The sequence below is a fragment of the Rattus norvegicus genome, chromosome X, assembly GCF_021556685.1.
Source record: "Rattus norvegicus strain SHRSP/BbbUtx chromosome X, alternate assembly SHRSP_T2T, whole genome shotgun sequence".
Classification (NCBI taxonomy): Eukaryota; Metazoa; Chordata; class Mammalia; order Rodentia; family Muridae; genus Rattus; species Rattus norvegicus.
This window is the reverse complement of record NC_141554.1, coordinates 56,578,597-56,602,920: the sequence shown is the minus strand read 5'-3', so window position 1 is coordinate 56,602,920 and position 24,324 is coordinate 56,578,597. Positions and strand designations below refer to the sequence as shown.

At 35.9% G+C, this 24,324-nt stretch overlaps 1 protein-coding gene across 8 annotated transcripts in view; it reads right to left on the bottom strand.

The window, feature by feature from the left end:
* Window positions 1–24,324, bottom strand: part of Dmd (dystrophin) — a 2,349,574-nt gene that overhangs the window by 732,883 nt on the left and 1,592,367 nt on the right. For all 8 annotated transcript variants that reach the window (XM_087599109.1, NM_001370876.1, XM_087599108.1 and 5 more), the window contains 1 exon segment: window positions 18,141–18,373. In XM_087599109.1, coding sequence (XP_087455235.1) covers window positions 18,141–18,373 — 233 coding nt within the window.

The window sequence follows — 24,324 nt, the reverse complement described above, 5'->3', positions numbered from 1 at the left end:
AATAATGAAAACCTCATTCATATGACTTTCTTAATATATTACATATTTTAGAAAGCAACAAAATGTTACTCAAAAATAAGATAAAAATAAAAAATAGAATCAATGGTTCTTCTTATATACCCTCAATGAACTTCTCTGTAACTCGGCACTGAGGGACAAAGCTTCCCAGTTTAAGTAGAATGTGAAAAAGCGAAAGTTCTGATTTTAGATTCATGTACGAAAGTACTAAAATATATTGAGACCCTTTTGATTACTTTCCATGCTATCCTATATTCTATGCTATTTTCTAAAACTATCATGTATATTTCAATAGTTAATATTTTAAATTTAGATTACTATGTAATATCAAAATCAATTCTTATAAAGAAAGATCATTTTGTAGATAGTGTATTAAGTTCTTGCTCTCAGATAATTCACTGTAGAGACAGTATAGTTATTTAGTTGCTAGTAGGTACTTTTTGGTAAGAAACATAAATGTTACCTTGATAACAATTTTACACGTTATTGATATAGTGCTTAGAATAAAAATTTCTGAAAGAAATTTCTTGCCCCTTGCTACCTGCAACAGTCAGGAGACCTGGCCCTGGGGTCGTGAAAGTGGGGAAGCTAGCCCATTCATTGTTTACTGTAGCATTCAGGAAAGTGGGCTCTGCACCTTGCCTGGGCAACATAGTAGAGCTGGTTTAGTGGCAGGAGCAAAAGTGATCCTGTTCCCAGATCATTTGAGAGCTGTCCCCTCCATTTATCTGCTATGTGGTGATTTGGTCCGAGGGTGATGCCCTTTTGTCCCTCACCACTTGAAGCAGTTGGGAAAGGTGGTTCTGGGATCATGAGGGTGGGTAAGCCTACCCTGCTGTGCATGGGATTTAGTAGGCCTTGCACCTCTTCTAGGCAGCACAGTATACAATATAACTGGTCCTCCTGGCAAAGACATGAATAAGCCAGTTCTGCAACGCTGAGGGTGAGAGAGTGGGAGAGCTGGCACCGTGCCTGCTGCAGCACTTTGGAGAGTGGGCTCTATGCTTTGACTGGACAGCACAGTAGAGCTGCCTTTTCTGGCAAGGGTTCAAGTGAGTCAGACAGGATGGCATGAGAGCAAGAGAGCTTATCACACCCCTTGCTGGCTGAGGCATTGGGTGAGATAGCTGAAGCAGGACTGGAAAATGGAGAGACAGTGGGCTGACCAGCTCAGTTACCACCAAAGCCCAGATCCAGGGCTCTGAATTGACCCACCCCCAAATTTACATCATCTGTGAATTGTTGGAGGATGTGAAAGGCTAATCTTGCTGATCCAAAGCTGTGGGATCTCCATTAAACGACAACAAGATAACCATGAGGAGTCCTCTTGAAGCTTGAAAACTGATGGTATGGCAGAAGTCAGAAGCCTTGAACCAGACTGCTAACTCTTTGCAATGAACATTTGTAAGTGAAGTTATGTAGACACACTCTGACATGCTATAGCTTCCACAATGAGGTATTTTCTATAGTGTTTTCTTTCTTTTCTTTTCTTTTTTAAAAGATTCTCTTTTGGTGATGATGTTACAGGGCAGAGAGCAGAGAGGAAGGGGCAGGGAGATGAGTGGGACTTGGGTACATGACATGAAACTCACAAAAAATCAATAAAAATTTAAAAAAGAAGAGAAAGTTGTGAAATATTAATATCATAAAAATGTATGATAAGAAATCAAGTAATTGAGACAGGCACAATTAAGATAACATTCTCAGAGTGTTTCCTCAGGTTGTTTGAATAAATTCTTTCCAGAGTGGAATGACTTGGCTAGTGAAGCCAACAAGATTCCATTCCAATAAGACTCCAGACTGGTTTTGCTGTGGAGATGTACATGGTAGATCCCTAAGAAAGACAAAGGCCATGCAAGCGTCTCAGTTTGATTATTTCGTGAAGACTATCAACCAATATTTAACGGATACAGTACTTGGCAGAATGATTTGAATAATGCAGAAACCTGTCAACAAGCAATAGTAACACATTTCCTACCAAGATATTTTTAAACGAAAGGAGCTTGATCAAAGTTGCATGATCAAGATGTTGGAAACATAGATTTAATGTATGCAACTTAATCAGTTCATTAGTTCATATATATGCAAATATGTCTGTAAAATCTATGCATGATATGATGTACCACATTCAAAGATTTTTCTCATATCTATGCATGATATGATGTACCACATTCAAAGATTTTTCTCAATCATCCTTAGTTTTTATTTTTTTTTTTGAGATAGACTCTCATGGAGCACAGGTTAGACACACTGGGACATACGACAGCTTCCAAAATGAGATATTTTCTATACTGTGTTTTCATAGTATCATCCTCTAAACTTTGCAGGTGTGTTTGTGTTTTATTAATTTAAAATATGCAATCTGGTGAGCACTCAGCATGTATATTGAAGCAAATGCATATTTTCAGATCCTGGAAGCCCATGTAAGCCATTATAAAAGTGATTGCTTCCTCTTTGTCTACTTAAAAAATATTCAGGTGCAACACAACAGACATACTGATCTTTCTTAATTTTATTTTGACATATGAAATGAATTTAACTTAAATGGACGATAAGTGATAATTTCCCAAATCAAGAGAAGGTTCTATATTCATTCTTTCTAAAATGGTACACACTGGCTATTGGACATTTGAAATGTGGCCGGTAGTGTGAGTAATAAAGTGATTTAAATTTCTAATACCTGAAGTTCAAATAGCCACCACATGTGGCTAGTGGCTAATGTATGGACAACACAGATATGTAGTGTTTTATTTGTTAAGATAAATTGTTGTTTGGTATGTTACTTGAGACTATAAGAGAAAATATAACTATATATAGCATGTTTCATTTTTTGTCTTACACTGTTCTTAGTGACTTCTGTAAAGTAGTACTGTACTGTAAAATAACCAATGTACAATACTACACATTAACAGTGGTATCATCTATTTCAACTTACACTTCCATGCCATGTTGTAATGAGAAAACTAAGATGACAGACTGAGTCAGAATATTTAGCTAATTTAATATGAAGTCTGAAGGAAAAGAAATAGTCATTAGTTCAAATAATCAGGGAAGGCATAGGAGGTTTGCTACCTAATATCCATTGTTTATTTATTAGGCAAAAATAAAAATAAAAAACCAACCTCCCCCCCAAAACAAAAACAATTACATAGGACAGCTAGGTTTTAAGAGTAGGTCATTCAATTTTCTCAGTTTGAATTACGGATATAGAAATAGATGCCTTCTCCACACTGGCCCTAACTGCCAGAGACCCTAAGAGGCTGCCAGAAGCTTTTACTCTCCTTAGGCACAGAGCAAAGCTAGTTTTGAAGACATAGTTGGCCCATTTCCTCCCTCTTCCATTTGAAAGCAATGACATGGTACCTTTATGCAGAGTATCTGTCTTTAGGACACTGCACAGAAAGCCACATTCTGAAGGTGGAGGAAAGTAGAGGAAAATAATTGGGGCATCCCAAGATGCATCATTTTGGCTACTTTAACTTGTTGGAGTAATAATGTCTCATCTCAGTAAGACACTTGCAGTGAGTTGTCACATGCAAACATAGTCCAAGGCAAACACAGAGCATTAGTGTGGGAAACCCTGTAGCTTCTAAAACTTTTAGAGTGCTTAGGTTCATACTTGTTTTTTTCTAAATGTAGCAAATTTAATTATGTAAGACTTTCATTCATTGACCAAGATCAAGCATGAACCATGCTGAATTTACCAATAAAAACAGAGATATGAATATGCATCAGTAACAGATTATTGGGCTCCAATTTCTAAGTAAATCAACTATGCTCATAAAGCTAAAGTAATACCAAATATTTTCAAAACATATATGTCTTCATCCTACTTTGAAGGAAGTTTAAATTTATATCAAATCTTAAAGCATATTCAAATGTCAACATTGGAAAAGAATAGGTCAAACAAAGAAGAGCAGTTTCACAAGGAACTGTAGATAATGGAGAAAATAGCTTTTCACAGCATTATTGATTTAAAAGACAAAGATTAGAATGATCAAAATATACTTCACAGAAAACTCGGAAATTCATCTCAAAGGCTTCAAGGCTCTGAACAGTTTATCTACTCCACATTTCTCCTCATTACAATCAACTTGAAGGAATATGAACTTTGCCCTTGGTGTGATCGCTTCATAATTGGATCTTGTAGAAATTCACACCTTGAAATGGCTGCATGATTTTCATCTTAGAAGTGTCATGATCCTAAAAAAAATGTATACTCTATTTTTAAAGTAACTTTTAACTGAAAATGATCCTTACAGATAGTTTCTTCCCTGCATCCATTCTCTCCAAATACTGTCACCTGGCCCCAATAAGTATCCTCCTCTAGTGCCTAACACCTATTATTTAACTTCAAAAAAATAAAACTTGTATAAGCATAGGAAAATGGCAGTTTGAAGTATCTGCCACCTTACTCAAAGGGCACTCAAATCAATCTCTGGAAGCTTTTTTAAAAAATATGTTTCCTATGCTATAAAATGACAGGAAGTTTTGCTTCAATAAAGTTGCCACAGATTATGCTCCCCCATCCACAAAAAGTACATAATGTAGGATAAAATCATGAAGAAGTTAAGGGAAGATTATTCTCTTTTCTTTGTCATTTAGAAAATTCCACTTAGTTTACCCTTAGTAGTCACCTGCTTATCTACAGAAGACATATTCCAAGACCCATAATATCATCCTAATACTACAGATACCTTAAGCTCTGTCAGCTTTTCTCCACCTTGACCAAGCACTCATCACATGTTATGTCTATTAAAATTTTTGTTGAAAGTGAGACAGTAAAGCTGGAATTATTTTCATTTTTTAAAATATTTTATTGGATATTTTATTTTTTTTACATTCCAAATGTTATCCCCTTTTCTGGTTTCCCCTCCGGAAATGCCCCATCACATCCTCCCACCCTCTGCCTCCATGAGGGTGCTCCTCCACCCACCTACCCCCAACTTCCACCTGACTCCCTTCCCTGGCATTCCCCTACAATGGGGAAACAAGCCTTCACAGGACAAAGGGCCTCTCTTTCCACTGATGCCAGACAATGCTGTCCTCTGCTACATATACAACTGGAGTCATGGGTCCCCCCATGTATACTCTGGTTGGTGGTTTAGTCCCTAGGAGCTCTGGGGGGTCTGGTTGGTTGATATTGTTGTTCTTCCTATGGGGTTGCTTTTCAGTAAAAAAAAGTAGTTTTCTTCACTTTGACAGGTTGAAATTGTTAGCATCACTACCTACAATCTTTAGAAAATGTTTAAGTCAATGGGTGGAAGGGTTATATGAGGATAAGTACTATAGTGTCAACAACGGATTTGATTATCAACACAGTTATAAAAAGACCACCATGGATGTAGCATGGACATGTGGGACAAAGGGGCTTACATGCTGTGAGTAGAGAATGATATTTGTCATGTATTCTGAACAGTGACTAATTGAAAAGTATGAATAATTTTGAAAATTTCCACTTAAAATTTTTATCATGACCATAGGTAACACAAACTATCTAAATTCAAACTATGGAGAAGTACTAACATATCTTCTCTTACTGCAAACTTCTCTATAAATTCTAATTTTCTTATTTCTAGTCAGAATATTTACATATAAAACTATCATTGGCTATACATAAAATTAGAACAGTATCATTAAATTAATCACTGAAATGCTTACTCTGCTACCATAAATAAATGAAAAATATATAATTGCAATCAAATTCCTTTTGATCTTTAGATAGAGAATGCATGCTATATTCTTTCTTGGAATAAATCATAGGAGATGTGCAATTCTTACTTTTTATGCTACTTGTTTGTTCAGAATACAAAATACAAGGAAGATCTGAAACTTTATTACTAGGGTCATATTTGAAGTTATTTTATAAGTGGAATAAAATTTAAAAATTTAGTAGTAATTTAAAAAGCCAAATATTTTGTTCAATACCTTCACAAAAGTCTATATGAAGACAGTTACCTCGTTCTGTTTCTTTTTTTAAAATAAAAACAACCATGATTGCCATGGAAATTACTGATCAATTACTGAAGTTACTGATATGTAAAGTGATTCACACATAAGAGAAAATGTAATTCTCACTCCCATAGTTACAAAGTAAAGATTATCCAGATGAAAGAGAAGAAAAATACAGATCAACCTTTTCAAATATGAGAAAATGAGGGACATATTTAGAAAAAGAAAATAACTGAATGATTAATTCATGCAGTCATTTATTGTAGTGTGTATTTGATCAAAATTACCATAGTTTCTTTTATTTTTCTTTGTGGCAATGACTACACTTTTCTTACTCTGTTTCTCTTAAAAATTTATATTCTAAATGTAAGAGTTTATAGCCTTTTTTATTCGAATGCCTAAGAGTGGAAAATTCTGAGCTGTGTCGTTACTAAGTGTGTAATAAATAATAGACGGACGCAAATGCAGTCATAACATATTACCTTAAAAGGCAGTTAATACATATTTCTTGTGATGTTTGGGTGGAATTAAGGGTCTTTTATATGTTAGGAAAGTACACTATAACTGAGTTGCAGCCCAAACTTCCTTCTTCTCATTATTTATCTTAGTCTGAAGTCCAATATACATTTCATATCACTTATATTTATTTGATTAAAGATAAACAAGCTATATGATACCATGTTTTTCAAAGTCCCAAATACAAATATATAATTTGTATATTTCAGTTCAATTCATTGTAAAGTTTTCTGTAAAATGATAAATACTGAATTGTGAATGTGTACATATTTATACAAAAACACATAAGTAATTTTATAAATATATGTATAGACAAATATGCAAAACCTTTATGTTTATAATGATATATGTCTACTGCATCACTGAATTTGCAATGATTAACTACCACGGAAAAAGTAATAAACCCAAACTCTTCAATGGCTCTTTTTCAGTTTATTTCTCCTATAGGCTCTGACTTAAATCTAATGTAGCAGTTAATATGGAGTTTCAAATGTTAATAGAATGTATAAAGAATAAAATAGGGGTTGGGGATTTAGCTCAGTGGTAGAGCGCTTGCCTAGAAAGCGCAAGGCCCTGGGTTCGGTCCCCAGCTCCGAAAAAAAGAAAAAAGAAAAAAAAAGAATAAAATAATATAATAAAATAGGTACATATCTAACATGACATTAGTACTGGATGCCCTAGCATTAAGAGTAAAAAGCACTTAAAACCTAAGATTTTATAGCTTCAAGAAGTCATAAGAATTCAAACTCAAGGTGAAGCAGAAAACCCACATGGCAGGTACTAAGATTTAGGATATAATAATTCCTTTCAAAATTAAATTAGAAAACAGGAAATTGTTCCTATTTCCTGCTTATAGGACTTAGAGAATATTCCATGTTTGAAATTAGAAAAATAATTTGTCGTAAGGAGACCCTTGAGTAAAGCAAAGGAATTTATAACTAAAATTCACTATTAATAAAGGCTAATTTTATTACCCTTTATCTGAACTCATTTAAACAGCACGATTCAATATTTTATAACATTTTGACAGAAAAATTCACAATGAACTGAACTGAAATATATGGATATGCATTTGTAATTGTAATTTTGAAATATCTGGCTTCATATAAAGCTTATAATAAAAGTAAGAAGAATCACAGTTTTTCTGCATATTTGGAACTTGTCATTTTCTTTATTTAAGAAGAGTCTAATTTTGTCATCATCATATTACTCACACAGACATATCTTTATACCTTCAGTGAAAATAATAGTGAATTTGGCTCCCACTAGCTAAGGAAATAAAATGGTGCGAGTGCAGAGCAGTGAACCACAGGGAAACAAGCTGTCTTACCGGAAACAAGTTTACTTTTTGAAAGAAAATTGAAGCACAAAATTTGCAAATCTCTTTTAACAGAGGAATAATAGCATTTTGTTTTTGAAGAATGCAAACTATAGCTTCTGTGTATGCAATAGCATATTTTGTTAGGTTGTTTCATCAGATTGTACAGAAACGAACCTAGATGACAAAGAAAGGGTAATTGTTTTATTAAAAGAAATACAAAAAGCTGAATAATCAATCTTCTTGCCTAAGATGCTCGTTATCCCGCATAGGAAATCTCTCAGATACTCACAGACATAAACTGAGTACAGTTCACTGTGTTGTCATTTTCGGGACAAAAGAAAAACACTGTCTATTTTTTAAAGTCTAGATTTATGTTAGGCCAACCTTACAGGTTTGATAAATAACCTTAGGCCAACCCACTAAACTATCTCTAACTCTCTTCAGTTGTTCAGCAGTGAAATGTGTTTCATAGATTTTTCTGTCAAGATCTTGGCTTTGTAACAAACTTAAAACACCATTTAGTAATGTTTTAATTTTAGTTTAAACATAAAATGTTATTTCAATATCCCTATTTTATTCAACCAATACTTGTACTGGAGAAATCTTTTGTCATCAAATTTTGGCTAAATGTATTAACAAAAACTATAAAAATGATGATGGAACCACTTAATGAATGATTTCTCTACAAATATGACCAGAGTTTTAAAGTAATGACAATTTTCATTTTTACTAACAACAACACTTCAACACATAGAAGTAATTATTTCCTCCTTAAATATACATTGAACCCACAAAAACTGTCTAAGTTTTGGATAATAGAATTCTCTAGGTAATGGTATAAATATGTAGTTAAAAGCTATTACTTACTGACAGAAGCCTGGTATCCCTGTCCCCTGAGAGTCTCTGCAGACCCTGATCAATACAGAGGCAAATGCTCACAGCCAACCATTGAACTGAACACGGGGTCCCCAATGGAGAAGTTAGGGCAAGGACTGTAGGAGCTGAAGGGGTTTGCAGCCCCATAGGAAGAACGACAATGTCAACCAAGCAGAAGCCCCCAAAGCTCCCAAAGACTAAACCACCAACCAAATAGTACACATGCAGGGAGGGGGAGGGGCTATGGCTACAGTTGGAAATATAGCAGAGGATTGTCTTAGCGGACAGCACTGGGAGGGGAGCCCCTTGGTCCTGGGGAGGCTCGATGACCCAGTGAAGGGGAATGTTAGGGCGCTGAGGCAGGAGAGGGTGGGTGGGTGGGGGAGCACCGTCATAGAGACAGGGAGAGGAGGAAAGGGATAGAGGGGCTTGTGGAGGCTAAACTGGGAAGGGGAATAACATTTGTGTAATTGAATAAAATAACTAAAAAGAATGAAAAAAATAAAGATAAATCCTAAAACAGAAAGGGAATAATCCATGCTAAGGGAGATAAATGATTTTGAAGTGTATGACGACCTAATTACCACTGGCTGCCTTTTATACAGGACCTGGATTTGATTCCCAGCATCAAAATGGTGGTTCACAATCATTTGTTTAAAGATACAAGTTTCTGAGGAAAAAAAATGAATCTTGAGTGGTTATCCTGTTCTTCAGGTTGGACAATTTGTTTCAAACCTAAACTGGAAGACCTACTAAAAATCTAAAGTACCTTTGGCAATTCAACTCTTTATTGGACATGAGTGATGTAGTTTAGATTTATTCATGAACTGCCTTGAAAACCAGGTCAAAATGACTTTGAAAGACTATTATTAACAAAGTTTCAAATATCAGCACCATAAAAGACAGATACATCACATAAATCTCATTTATTGATTACAACCTTAGTTTTTATTTTTTGACATTTCTCTCTAAATTTTTTGTGTATTCCTCATTTCTTTGTCTTTTTCCACATTCTTTCCTTCCCTCCTTCCATTTATTTTTGCTCCTTTAAACTTTTCTTTCATTTGCTGTCTTGTCCCTTGTACTCTGTCATATTGAATAATAAGTTATAGGAAAATTATCTATGCATATATTCTTTTTAATCTACAGTCATACAAGAAAGAAAGTATTATTAATTATTCTTAGAAGAATTTTTCTTCCAACCAATTGTACTTAGACGTGTTAAAAAGGGAATAAAATTTTTCAAGCAGATTTTTATGATACTAAAATACACATTAAAACTAATGTATGTTATTATTTTGAACGTTTAAGAAATAAGTTGTGTTTCATTCGAATTCTACTTTTAACATCTTAATTTGCATATAATGAGTCTATTTCTTGGAAACATAATAGACTATTTCTTGGTCTGAATATTATCAGTAGAGTTGCTTAATTCTTCAAACGGTCACGTTTTCTTTTTTAATAATGTAATTTTAACTTTCATCTTCATTTGCTTAACATAATTCACTTAGTAAAATTATTTGTATTTCAAAACTCTAGCTATCCCTCATTTCTAAAGATAAGAATTTAATTTAAAAACTTACGATAAGGAGGAAAAAAACCCTTTGTATAAAATGCATAATTTTAAAGCTTAATGTCTAAAGCTACTAAATGCTTGCTCATTCAAACTTTATATTCTTATTACATTTCTGAGGCCAATACATGACCCTTGAATTATTAAGGTACTATCTGAATCTCAAATTTAATACAAATTTCTCTTTAGGCCATGATATACCTTGTTACACCACTGTATCTAACTTCTGTTGCTTTGCAGTTACAAATCATAACCTAACTCCAAATTTCCTTGTTAAAAATGGAACTTCCTTACAACATTCCATCCACAGTGTCCACCAATCAATTCACACTTATCAAGAACGAAATCACTGAATTACAGTGAATTTGTAGATGGATTAATGACGTATAAGTTATCTTACATGCCAATAGTTCACAGTTGAGGTAGTTAGTAACTTTGTTTATGTAATGAGAGCTATGTCCCAGTAAGCTATATTTGCTCTGTCCTTTGACTTGTTCTAGACTTCCAGTGGACAATGATTATTATGGGTTGTTCAGCATCTTTGTCTTTGTCTACTGTCAATAGATCCCAATTCTCTCAGTACAAAATAATCTCAGGCTAAATTTTAAGAACTTTGGACCTTTAAGGTTCTATGCAAGTGACTGGTCTGGCTCACTTAACTCTCTTAGACCATCTCTTTGGCTGTAGCTTCTTCAGTCACAAAGGATGGACAACAGTGTATCAAAAAGACTTAGGCAGTTCCTGCTAACCATGTGTCCAGGAATGTTAATGTTGTTCTCTTTTCCAACTCCCTGCTTCCTTGCCTTGATGCTAATGCTCATTATTTCATTGAACCACATAATAATTTCTGTTGTTTGCATCCAACAAACCCCAACAGACAACTAAACAAATTATATTTTCTGAAATTATTTTCCTATCTAAAATCCTTTAAGGATGGTAATCACATGTCAAGGCTCTCAGAAAGGTCTATTTGGCAAGGGACCCACCCTTGTTCAGCCCTACTCTTCTCTATTCAGCCATATAATTTTTTTTACCATACAACTTTCAGTGACATAGAATCACAAATTCTTCAACAAACGGCGTTCACCTATCTTCATGTAAAGAATAATTCATTCTTCTGTGCTGTCCTCATTTCAAATGATTAATTTTAAACTTCTTCTTCAGTGTTTGGCTTAACTTCTTCAAGAACTCATTCCAAATTGTGTTCCATTACTAAGTCCTAAGATTATCACCCAAACAAATCCAGGAAAGTACAAAACCATGTTTCACAGTCAGGACACTGGACCCAGACTCCGTGTGCTTAAATCCCATCACTGTGTTATTCTTCTTTGATCTTTGTCACACTATTCAACTGTGTGTTTTTCTTCATTTTTCTTGAATTATTATAAATGTTAAATGCTATGCAAGACATATTTAGATCAGTGACTGGCATATTTTGTGTGATTAAATATGTTGTAGCTATTATTCTAAAATTTACCTTGGGTGGTTAGAATGGGATCAGAACCCATAGGCTCATTTATTTATTTGAATGCTTGGTTTCTAGTTGGTAGACTGATTGGAAAGATTAGGAGACATGGCATTGTTAGAGAAAGTGTGTCACTGGAAATGGGCATTGGAACCCAGTTTCTCTTTGTGGCCCCCACCTATGGATCAAGATAGGAAACTCACAGCTACTGCTCCAGCTCCATGCCAGTGTACTTTCCACCAAGATGATAATGGATAAACTCTTTGAAATTGTAAGTAGTTCCCTAATTAAATGATTTCTTTTATAAGAGTTGACTTAGTCATGGTGTCTCTTCACTGCAGCAGAAAAGTAACTAAGGCTGTATTCCTACACTATTATTTTTTCCCACGCAAACTTTTAAATGTGTATTTTTCTATATATCATGAGTACTCGTGATAACAGTTCAATAAAAGCATATTAAAGTAATATATAAACAAATGTCTATAGAGTATTACATTTAAAATGTTTAATTTAATATCATTTCATTTCTCACAATTAAGTATTAAAGATGGGTATGTGTGATGGTTTGTATATGCTTGGCTGAGGGAGTGGCACTACTGGGATGTGTGTCCTTGCTAGTATAGGTGTGTAACTGTGGGCATGGGTTTAAGACCTTCATGCTAGCTGCCTGGAAATCAGTTTTCCAATAGCAGCCTTCAGATGATGATGTAGAATTCTTAGCTTCACCTGCAAAAATTAGTGGTGATTAAGAAGAGACCACCAGCATCACTTAGGTGAAGTCTTCTGGGAAGTGTTTTCTGAAAGCTGTCTTTCAGAGATAGCCAAGATTGTACTTCTTGCAGCAGTAGTACTGGGTGTAAGAGTCACCCAGGAAGTATGGTTTTGAAAAGATGAAGAGGTCATGAAGAACAGCTAAGGCTTGGTACTGTGAGAGGCCATGGAAAGCAATTGGTGAAAGTGTAGCCTCAGTTGCAGATGATGGCCCAGAACTGAAGGAGTCATGCAAAGGATTTGAGGCTTCACACCATGAAGGGAGCCTATGAGAGGCTATTGGTAAAACCTAGTTGCAAAGGAAGACCCCACTGTGTTGGAGATGCTAGTACCATGAGATGATCACCGAGAATAACAGCAGCAGAAGTGGAGTGGATCGACCTGAGCTTAGAGTGTTACAGAGGGCAGAGCTGGAGAAGTGATGCCAGCCCCTTGGAGGAGCCCAGAAGATCAGGTGTGCTTGGAGACTTCAAAATGTTAAAGATGCCAGAGCCGTGGGATACTTGTCAAAGAAAGCTGTGAACAGCCCGGGAGTAAGAAGTTTGTTGCAGTCAACAAAGATGAAAAGTAGTGGAGATCTGAAGACAACTTTCTCATCAGACATGGTTATGTAGGGAGCTTGTCCAGCTGGTTTTTTGTCTTACTTCGGGGATTACAGTTAAGTGATTCGATGGATCTCAGAAGAGACTTTGAACTTTGGGCTTTTGACATTGTTGAGACTGCTATAGACTATGAGGACTTTGGAAGCTAGACTAAATGTAATTTTTGCTGGGCTATAGTTCGATATGGCCCCCATAGACTTATGTGTTTGAACAAGGCTATGAGAGCCAGAGAGTGGAATGTGATAGTTTGTATATGCTTGGCCCAGGGAGTGGCACTATTGGGATGTGTGGCCTTGTTGAAATAGGACTGTCACTGTGGGAATGGGCTTAAGACCTTCCCCATAGCTGCCTGGAAGTCAGTCTTCCACCAGCAACCTTCTGATGAAGAAGTAGAACTCTCAGCTCCACCTGCACCATGCCTACCTGGATGCTGCCATGCTCCTGCCTTAATGATTATGAACTGAGCCTCGGAACCTGTAAGCCAGCCCCAAATATATGTTGTCCTTTATAAAACTTGCCTTGGAAACACGCATGTTGAAAAACACCTAAAAAATTGTTCAACATCAGAGAAATCCAAATCAAAAGTACTCAGATTTCACCTGATTTCATTTTTACCTGAAATCATTCTGATTTCTGACCAAAATAAACAAAAGAAATAGTGGTGAGGATATAGAATAAGAGAGCACTCATCCATTGTGGGTGGGAGTGCAAACGTGTGCAGTCACTATGGAAATCAGTGTGGCAGAACCTGAAACTAGATACGTTAGGGACCTAGAGGAAAATCAAATACCATTGTTCTGCTAAAGGAAAACAGATATAAAGTGACATTCTGATACACCCATATATCAGTGTCTTGCTTAGCCATCATTAGACGACTTCCTCCAGCAGCAGGTGGAAACTAATACAGATTTTCACAACTGGACGGTGTGCACAGAGTGAGAGGTTTTAGAATACTCAGTTCCAAATGGTAGCCTCATCAAACCTCTTCTGGCCGGGCTGAGGGAGCTATGAAGAGATGGAAAAATAACAAGAACCAGAGTGGGTGGATCTCACCAAGGAAATTGTCTTCTAGACACAGCAGGTCTGATGTATATAAAAACTCATGTTTGTGGCAGTATGCAGAGGACATGCACAGGTTCAAGTCAGACCTCATCTCAGCACTGAGATGAATAACTGACTGCAATCTCCCACCTTTAACCAAGAAGTTATCTCCAATTGATAAATGCTTGCAAAGAAGAAATCAGTTTTCCTCAGGGGCATCTCACTGGGTATATAAACCACACTAAAGAGCAGGTTCCATGTTTTGCATAGATAGACAACAGAAAACAAAAGAGCATTCTCTCTCTCTCTCTCTCTCTCTCTCTCTCTCTCTCTCTCCCCACCTCCCGCCCCCCTGTGTGTATTTGTCTGTGTTTGTGTATACATAGTCTCAATTTCTTTGTTCCAGCATTTTTTTTATCTTACTAGTCTTTTGTTTGTATATTATGGTTTCTGACTTTGTGTTTAGTGGATTGTGTGTGTTTTTTGTGCCTTTTCTTCTTTTTGTTGTTTGTTTGCCTTTGTTTACTTACACATTTTAATGTTCCTGGTTGTTTTCTAAAGAGAGTGAAGAGGGGGTATAGAGTTGGGTGGTGGGGGAGGTAGGGAGGTCTGGGAGGATCCCGGAAGAGGGTAAATGGCAATCAGATTGTACTGTATGATTTTTCAATAATAATAAAAAGCTTCCCACAAAAAAAAGACTTGCCTTGGTCATGGTGTCTGTTCACAGTAGTAAAACCCTAAAAAAGTATGTTTGTTTTAAAAATTATATATGACCACTTCTTTCTTATAAAATCAAACCAGAATGTACATCTTATTGTCCTCTCTCTCTCTTCCCCTCTCTCTTTGTATAGATATGGTCTTTCTCTTTTCCTCTATCTCTTTGTATGCATATGGCCTCTCTATTTCTATCTCTCCCTCCTTCCCTCCCTCCCCCCACCATGTCTCTCTCTCTCTCTCTCTCTCTCTCTCTCTCTCTCTCTCTGTCTCTCTCTGTGTGTGTGTGTGTGTGTGTGTGTGTGTGTATGCATGGGCGTGTGTATATAGAAAGACAAATGGATAGATGCAAATACACATATGATTTAGAGGCATTTATTGACAAAAATGTAACTGAACCTATAAAAGGCAAGAGTTGAAAATTGCTTTTAATATAAGAGAAAGAAGAAGAAAAGACATTTACTTTCTATCATGAGAAAGTTAATATAGAGAGTTGTCCTTAATGTAACCCCCCACACACACTTCTTTTCTGGGAGAACAAAATCTCTTACAGAAACAGAAGTTCACCATGTCAGCTAAATTGGCTGGCTATAAAGGCCTAGGGATCTTGGCTCTGGTCTTCAGTGTTCGTATTATAAATGTGCACTATTATGGTTGACTTTAAAAATGTGGTCCTGAGAATACAAATCCAGGTCCTCATACTTGCCCAGAAAGTAGTTTACTAAGAGAGCTATTTTCCTAGAGCATTTATTATATATTAATATAAATATTAATATAATTTATAAATAATGGTTTTGTGACCATAAGCATTGTTCTTGAGCAATAAATTATTTATAAATTAAGTCTGGAACTATATTTATATGTCTTTTTGAATACTGTGTTCAGAGATCTTTCTGTAAAAGACTAATCTGCAGAACTCTGAATACCACTTTTATGTTGATGTCTTCTCCAAATGTTGGGTTCACAAACCTATCACAAATGACTAGACTATCTTTTGTTCATGACCACAACAAAACAGATTTTTGTGTGAAACTATAGTGTCAGGAACATGATTCAAATACTATGAGTATGTAGCTTTCTAGGGATCGTCATGGAACCTATATCGATTTTTAATGTTGTTGAGTACGCACAGTAAGCAATGTAAGGAAGAAAAAACTTAATACAGCAGATTATACAATTCTCATAGTAACCTGTAAGGTTCATAGTGAAGTCTACATCCTACAGATAGGCAGTCTGAAATTTAGTAAGGTAGACTAACTCATCCAAGATTTTACAGCTTCGAGACTAATGTCAATGATTCAAAGCCGGTACTTTAAGAATTATAACATTCTGCCTCCTCTAGTAAATGATATTCCTAGAAGTGCTCTTATGATGCTATGAGTGTTGATAAGCTATTTCTGCATCATCCCAGTGCAAATGTAAAATGATCAGCAAAGTCCACGATTGAGACTATGTATACAAATACATTACTAAATGCCGAGTACAGTTATAGTTATTACTACAGATGATATTCATAGCTATGAGGACTAGAGGTTTAAGATTCATGTGAGAATCAGAACACTTCTAGTATCTACTAGATTAATGGAAACCTATGAGTCCCAGCTGCTTTTCCTAAAATATAAATGTAGCTAAATACATGATATAAAAAAGTATAGAAAAAATTTATAGTATACTATATAAATCTTTTTATAAACAGATATCTCTCAAATACAGTAAATGTGAATGGATGGGTCTTCTGTGTCTTTGCAGTCACAAAGATTAGGAGAGTGAGTGACTTGTCCATGGTCATGTCAGTTGTAATTAATTACAAAGGCTCTCTACATTTGGTTCTTAAGACTTCAAGATACTCTCTACAAATTGTATTGTTATAGATCTGGTCTTTTACACAATAGAAGATGGCTTTGAACTCACATCTTCCTGTGATCACTACCCACCACATCAGCTTCAATTCTATTTGTTTTTCAATCATCAAATTCATTCTATCACTACTGGATTGTCGTAGGACCCCTAGGTCTGACTTGTTTATTCCTTGACTTTCAAAATCAAAAAAGAAAAGAAAGTAAAGAAAAGAAAATTCTTTAACATTCAAGCACATTTTGGTAGTTTGAATAGGAATGCCTACCATAGACTCATGTGCTTGAATGCTAGGCATATAGGGACTGGCACTATTTGGAGTTGTGGCCTTGTTGGAAGAACTGTGCCACTGTCGGGGAGGACTTTATGATCTTGTATGCTCAAGCCATATCTAGAGTGGCAATCTTCTTCCACTGCTTGCAAATCAGGATGTCGAACTCTCAGATTCTTGTATTATGACAAGTCTGCCTGCATAATGTTATACTTCCAACCATGATAATAATGGACTGAACCTCTGAACTGTAAGCCAGTCCTAATTAGATGTTTTCCTTTATAAGTGTTACCATGCTCATAGTGTCTCTTCACAGTAATAAAACCCTAAGAAAAAGGTTCAGTATAGTTTACTGTTTCTTTAGATACTCTTCAATGTTTTTACAAATGAAATGACTACCATGTATAAAACTTTCAAAATTAGTTTTCTTATGCATAGAGAAATAGAAAAGCAAACAAACAGAAACTCCCACGTAGTATAATTGTAGCATCTAGGTAAAACACATTTATAGCAATAAAATCTTGAATTTCTAGTGGATCAGATAATTTCAAAAAATAGATTTCAATGAGAGTGAGAAATGATGTGTATTATTAAAATGTGTTTATTTGAGTATTGTGAGGGATAAAACCCAATATTGAGATCAGCCTATTTAAAACAAGTAACATTTTGCTACTTGTCTTATTCCTAACTCTCAATTATCCTTATCACTTGAGGCGGAAAACTGGCACAGGCAAATCAGAAGAGTAGATAATAAACAAATATCAGATTATTATCTTTGTCTTTGTAATATGTTATGGCTGCATAGTGCCAAAACAAACAGTGTCAATGAAATTAGCTCAATTGAGCTAATTATTTTGTAATTTCAAACACAATTTAAAAAACCAGTTATTTACTAAATTTAACTGAGTCACTTATACTTGTAAGTTTTATGTGCTTCACCCTAACTTTTCATCCCTTTTATATTATGATTACTTCAGATAGTAATATCAATTATGCCTTTGATTTTATTTAGGTTGAATAGAGTAGCACAGGTAGTATGTTTGTTAACAGAGAAAAGGAAGCCTAAAAATTGTTAGTAAGTCATAAAGGAGAGGAAAATGGCAAGTGAAAATATTCCTTGTAAAGAAAAATTTCTGACGGACTGAATATTACTGTTTTATCCATACCTTCTGTTTGATGATCATTTCGTTGATGTCTTCCAGATCACCCACCATCACCCTCTGTGATTTTATAACTCGATCAAGCAGAGACAGCCAGTCTGTAAGTTCTGTCCAAGCTCGGTTGAAGTCTGCCAGTGCAGGTACCTCCAACAGCAAAGAAGATGGCATTTCTAGTTTGGAGATGACAGTTTCCTTGGTATCCACAGGTTGTGTCACTACAGTGACAGTCTGACTAGCAGCTAGTGTTTTTGAAAGAAAGAAGAAAAGAAAAAAAAGAAATATGAGAAATACAAGCAAAAGAACCATTTTTAGGAACAATAAATGAGTATTAATTGAGAAGCAACAGTTTGAGGTTAAGGTTTATGACAAAGTATTTAACAATGTGTATACTTGATAAGTCAGTACACCATAGAAAATTCAAACAAATTTAATAATCTTTAGATAAGATATTTAATCTTATCTTCATACCTTAACCAATAATTTAAATAGTTTTTAGTAAAAATCATATAGATTGTGAAGTTTACAAACACAGATATTTGGTCATTCCCAGGTAAGATTTGTCTATATATTATCCACTCAAGGATTAAAAGGAAAAACTACAGATTGTATAATGTCATATTTGTGACCTCTGATTTTCTTTAATAAGAATTTATGTAATAGAAAGATTCTCTCTGTATCTTACAGTGGAAACACTTCACATTTTTCTTCTCTTTTGCCAATAAAGTATGCAATAGTGAAAAAAAAAGAAAAGCATGTTATTTGTGAAAACTGAGAAGTAGTTAATCTTTACTTTTGTATCTGAAACACAATTTCAAGGTCATTAAATCCTAAATTAAAGTTAATAGTGTTGAATACTTTAATGAGTAAGATATGAAGTCTTGGGGTGAGGCACATGAGTAAGAATCCTGCTGTCTGCCTTAGGAACTCTGAGACCTTGCTTAAGTTATTCAACCTCTCTAAGCTTCAGCTTTTCTTCCCAGCAAAGGAAGAAAAGTAACAGAGTAAATGTCACATGGAAAGTTGTGTAGACTCAATGATAATGCAAGCAACGCACACAGATATGCCACAGAATTATTACTGTTGAGGTTGTTGTCATGAGTATGGTTATCATCATCATTGTCATCATCACAATATTAGGAAAGTGTTAATATCTAGTCATTAATGTTAAGTATTACTATTTTATAAAAATTTTGTTGATTATAAATTACTTTTTAAAATATGTTGACAAGTATGAGAATATTGAAAAATTTGGGAGAAACTTGGTCTATAGTCCGTGTGCTGCTCTCTGTGGACTGAAATGTGCCCAGCTGAATTTGCTGGTACGAAATGAAGTCTAGAAACAACACACGGTGGGGTGATCAGAAATCAGTGACAAAAGGAAACAACAGTTAATCTGCTTTATAGACAAGAGTGACAGCAGCATTACAACTAGGAGGCTAGCATCAGTGAAACCCTGGACTATGTGGCCCAGTAGGGAAGCACTCTGGAAAAGCTAAAAAGGGCATCTCAGTGAAAGAGTTTACTGTAGATCATTAGGCACACTCGAAAACATGGACAACATTGACACTTCCCATTTCCTCGCCTCCAACTTCTGTCCTCCCCTCAGTCCTCAATCATTTTTCCTTTCCAATGTTAACTGAAAGTTCATCTGTGCCATCTGTATATGTACGAGTGTAGGATGATTTACTGAACTATGTGTATACCATTAGGAGTCATACCTGAAGAAATCTCTCTTTTTCCCATCTCTCTCTGCTCCCCCTCTCCCTCTTACTCTTTCTGCAGCTATTAATTGTCCGTAGCTTTTCTATTCAGAGTGATCACCACCCCACTCCATATAAGTTCCTCAAAGGGTAAATGTAGAGTATGTATAACTTTTTTGCTATTTAGATTACTTCTTAAAAATATTTACTGTATTTTAATTATGCATATGCTACATGACTTCTAAATCTGCTACTGCAAAGGAAAGTACAAAGAAAACTATCCACATACCATATAAAATAACTGTTGAAAAATAATAGAATTTGGTTTATTGTGTATTATAACATTAACCCCTATGTCAATTCCATAAGTCAGTAATTGTAGCTTGATGTCTATATGCAGGTGAGGGCTGGCACAAATTAAGGCGAGATCTGTAATTGGACAGTAAAAATTAAGGCGGGGAAAAAGTTTTTGTAAGGCAGGGGAGAGGAGGTAAAGGGAAGAGGAACCAAGATGGAGGCAGAGAAGGACGACCCAGATCCGTGTGGCCTTAAACGGCCACAGGCAGTTTTGAATATATCATAAAGAATATATTTTTATAGGTCAACTTATCTTATTTAGGTGGAGAGTTTATATCATTATTCAATTGGCTCTGAGTTTATTGTGTGGATGTATTGTGGACTGAGAATTTAACATATAAACCTGATTGCTAAATTATAAACTTTTTGAGTATTAATTTTAATAGATTGCTGGGAGCGTACACCATAAATATTAGGGGCTAGATGCTGGGCATATAAACGAAGCAGTGGCAGAGAGCTACAAGAGGGTAGCTGCTGCTGGGACAGGTGGTGATTGCTGGGAGTGTGGAGAAAGTCCGTGGCAGGGAGCTGTGATAGAGCAGCTGTTGCTGGGATCTTGATTTTACTGGGTTGCTGGGACCAGAGAGTTACCAGCTGGCAGAGAGACAGCTGGGAGAGGGCAGCTAGCAATGGGGTCGGAGAGACCCTCTAGGCCAGAGAGTGGCTGGGGTAGCGTGGCACCGGGCCCTAGAAACAGCTACCTCTGAGATGAATGTACCCGCTAATGCCATGTGGCCCTATGGTGCTGGCTAGCGAGGGTATTTTTAATATTAACCACAATAATTAATGTCTTCAGTTTAGAAACAATAGTAGAGTATCTTACCTCATCATGCCTAGAATAATAGAGATTACCTATCCAATGCTGTGTTCGAATACATGGTCAGGGCATTTGTTTATAATAAAGGTGTATTATCATAGTCACGATGTAGGTGCAACTCAAGAGGGTTTAAACAACTCACCTAAAATTATAAGCTAAGATGTGGAAGAGTAAGTGTTTAACTCCCACAATCTAGAGTTCAAATGTATCTGTTAATGTGATTTCTGAACCAAGATGGTTTTGATTTTCTAGCTTTTTTTTCTCCTTTGATCATACAAGTGGGGAGGGGCAGCAGCTGAACTGATTAGCTTTATTTTCTCTTATTTGTATTTGACCCTCCATTGCCGACTCCAAGTACTGGCTCTGTCTACATTTTTTATTCTTTTGAAACTAGCTCAAAGGAAAGCCAGTGAGATATCTCAGTGACTAAAGGCACATCCCAATGAGACTCATTACCTCTGTTTGATCCCTCGAACCAACATGGTTGAAGGAGAAAACCTATCCTCACAAACTGTCCACATCCATTTGTACCCTTACCAGTGCTTATTGCTTCTACAGTAGGATCCTGTTCTGAAATCTACACTTTGAAGCTAACCTGACACAGCAGCCTCAGATCCCACCTCCATTATTCTTGTGTTGCTCTAAACTTGAGTCTGTATTGTCCAATTAACCCAGGTCATTAGACACTGTTGTGTCTGTCCACATGCTCTGTTCTTCTTTTAAACCTTTTCTTTCCCATTTCCACACAAGGCTTCATTGCTTCTTCAAATATCAAATGTAATGTGTTTTGTTTGGGAGAATGGGGATAAATAATCAACAAAAAACCATCTCCATAAGGCACTCTCGGATCATAAACATCTTGAACCACCTAATATTTTCTTACTTGAGCAATCCTAATTGCAACAAAAAATGTCACCAATGTACTATTATAGTCTTCATGTTGTGTAGTCAATTTTGCCAAATTGGAAGTAGACCCTTCTACTTTACAGCATGTACGTGTGCTACATTTGCATGAGCTATTCATTTGTTGGTGGACATCTAGGCTATTTCCAATTCCTGACTATATGAACACAGATGAGCATGTATCTCTCTAATAAGATGTGGTGTCCTTTCAAGATATGCTGGATCTTGTGATAGATTAACTTATTGTTTTTTGAGGAAGGGAACTCTACACTGATTTCTGTTGTGGCAGTGCAAGCTTTCAATCCAACTAGTAATAAATAAATTGCTCCTGCATCAGAGAAGCAAGATGGTAATTAACACAGAGACCCATAACTGGGCAATGCATAGAAAAGAAGTAAGGATTTCGAAACACTCAGTCTCAAATGGAATGCTTACACCATACCTCTCCCTTTAAGGGTCAAGGATCTATGTGAAAGAGCAGGTAGAAAGAATTTGAGAGTCGTAGGTATGTCTCCTGAGAGGCTCTTCTAGAGCCTGACAAATACAGAGGTGAATGCTCACAGCCAACCATTGGACTGAACACAGGGTCCCCATGGGAGAGTTAGAGAAAGGACTTAAGGAGCTGAAGGGGTCTGCAACACTATAGGAAGAACAATATCAATCAACCAGACCCACCAGAGTTCCCAGGGACTAAACCACCAACCAATGAGTATACATGGAAGTACCATGGCTCTAGCTACATATGTATCAGAGGATGGCATTGTTGGGCCTCCATTCGAGAAGAGGCCTTTGGTCCTGTGAAAGCTCGATGCCCCAGTGTAAGGGAATGACAGGGCAGGTAGGTGGGAGGGAGTGGGTGGGTGGGTGAGTATCCTCTTAGAAGCAGGGGGAGGGGGATGGGATACCAGGTTTTGGAGGGGAAACTGGGAAAGGGGATAACATTTAAAATGTAATAAAAGAAAATATCCAATAAAAAAAGAGATGTAAATAAATAAAATATCCAATTAAAAAAAGTTATAGGTAGTATGTGACTCCAAGAAAACAGAGTTTTCCAGGCATAGTGGGAGAGGAACATATAAGAAATCACATTAACTGTGTGATCTGCAAAACTTAAACAAGACAAAATACCAGCACAGAGAAGAAGTGAGCACAAAGTCCCACACCTAACCAAGAAGCTATTTGCAACTGATACACGTTAGAAGAGAAAAAAAATCAGTTTTCTTCAATGTAATGACATTAGATACATAAAGCACTCTTTAGGGCAGTCCTTCTGCACAGGAGTGATTAGACAGTGCAACACAGACTCCATGTTTTTTGTGTACCTTTTTTTCTGATTTTGTTTTGTTTTGTTAGTTTGTTTTAAAGAGAGTAAGAACATAAAGTTATTTGGTTAAGGTGGAGTAGCGGACCTGGAAGGAGTTGAGGGAGAGGAAAAATGTAGTATGAAATTCTCAAAATAATACTTTTTTAAAAACAAAAATAACAGCAGATTATTTATTTTAGGCTTTAACAATATATATTTGTCATTTGTATATAAACACAGTATTTTCTTTTATCTATTGACCATCAATAGTTATTAGGTTGGTTCCATTTTTAGACTATTCTTACTAGTACTGTATTGAACACAGCACTAAAATTGGCTCTGTGCCATAGTAAATTAATTAAGCTTTCTTTCCATAGTAACATCTTGTTTAATCATGTTATTCTATTTTTAGCTTTGCATGTGCATATGTGTATATGTGGGGAGGCACACCTATGAACAGGTAAAGGCCTGATGTCAATGCATGTTGGGTGTCTTCTTTCCCTTCTCTTTTGGCTATATTAGTTGACTAGCAAGCCTCAGGGATCTTCCTCTGTCTATATCCTTAACAATGGGATTTAAAGAACACAATAGATGTCTGGCTTCTCTAGGTGACAGGGATCTGAACTCAGGTCCTGATACTTTCAGAACAAGCAGTTTTCTGCTAAGACCGCTCTCTTGCCTACTTTTATATTTTTTTTTCAGGAAATTCTCTATTATTTTCTATAATGATTATACAAGCTTGACTTCTCGCCAAGAGTGTGCATGTGTTCTTGATAATGATTGTTTTTTATTATTTTGTATTGTTCATGAAATAAATCATAGCCATTCTAACAGAACAGAGGGAGAGTTTCATAGAGATTTCATATATATTAGATGATAAGGGTCCAACTTCTTTTTCATGTGGAAATCCAGTTTATTTATGTAATTAGAGAGAATTAGAAAGAATATTCTTTCTCCATTGTTTTGTATGTGTCCAAGGGTTATTTCATAGTGACTGAGAAATTGATGGGAGTTTACAAACATTGGGTTAAAGAGTAACTAGAGCATTAAGAAGGACTGAGTTAGTATTCACACACTTCATCAGTGCTAATTTCATTTGGATTTCTATTA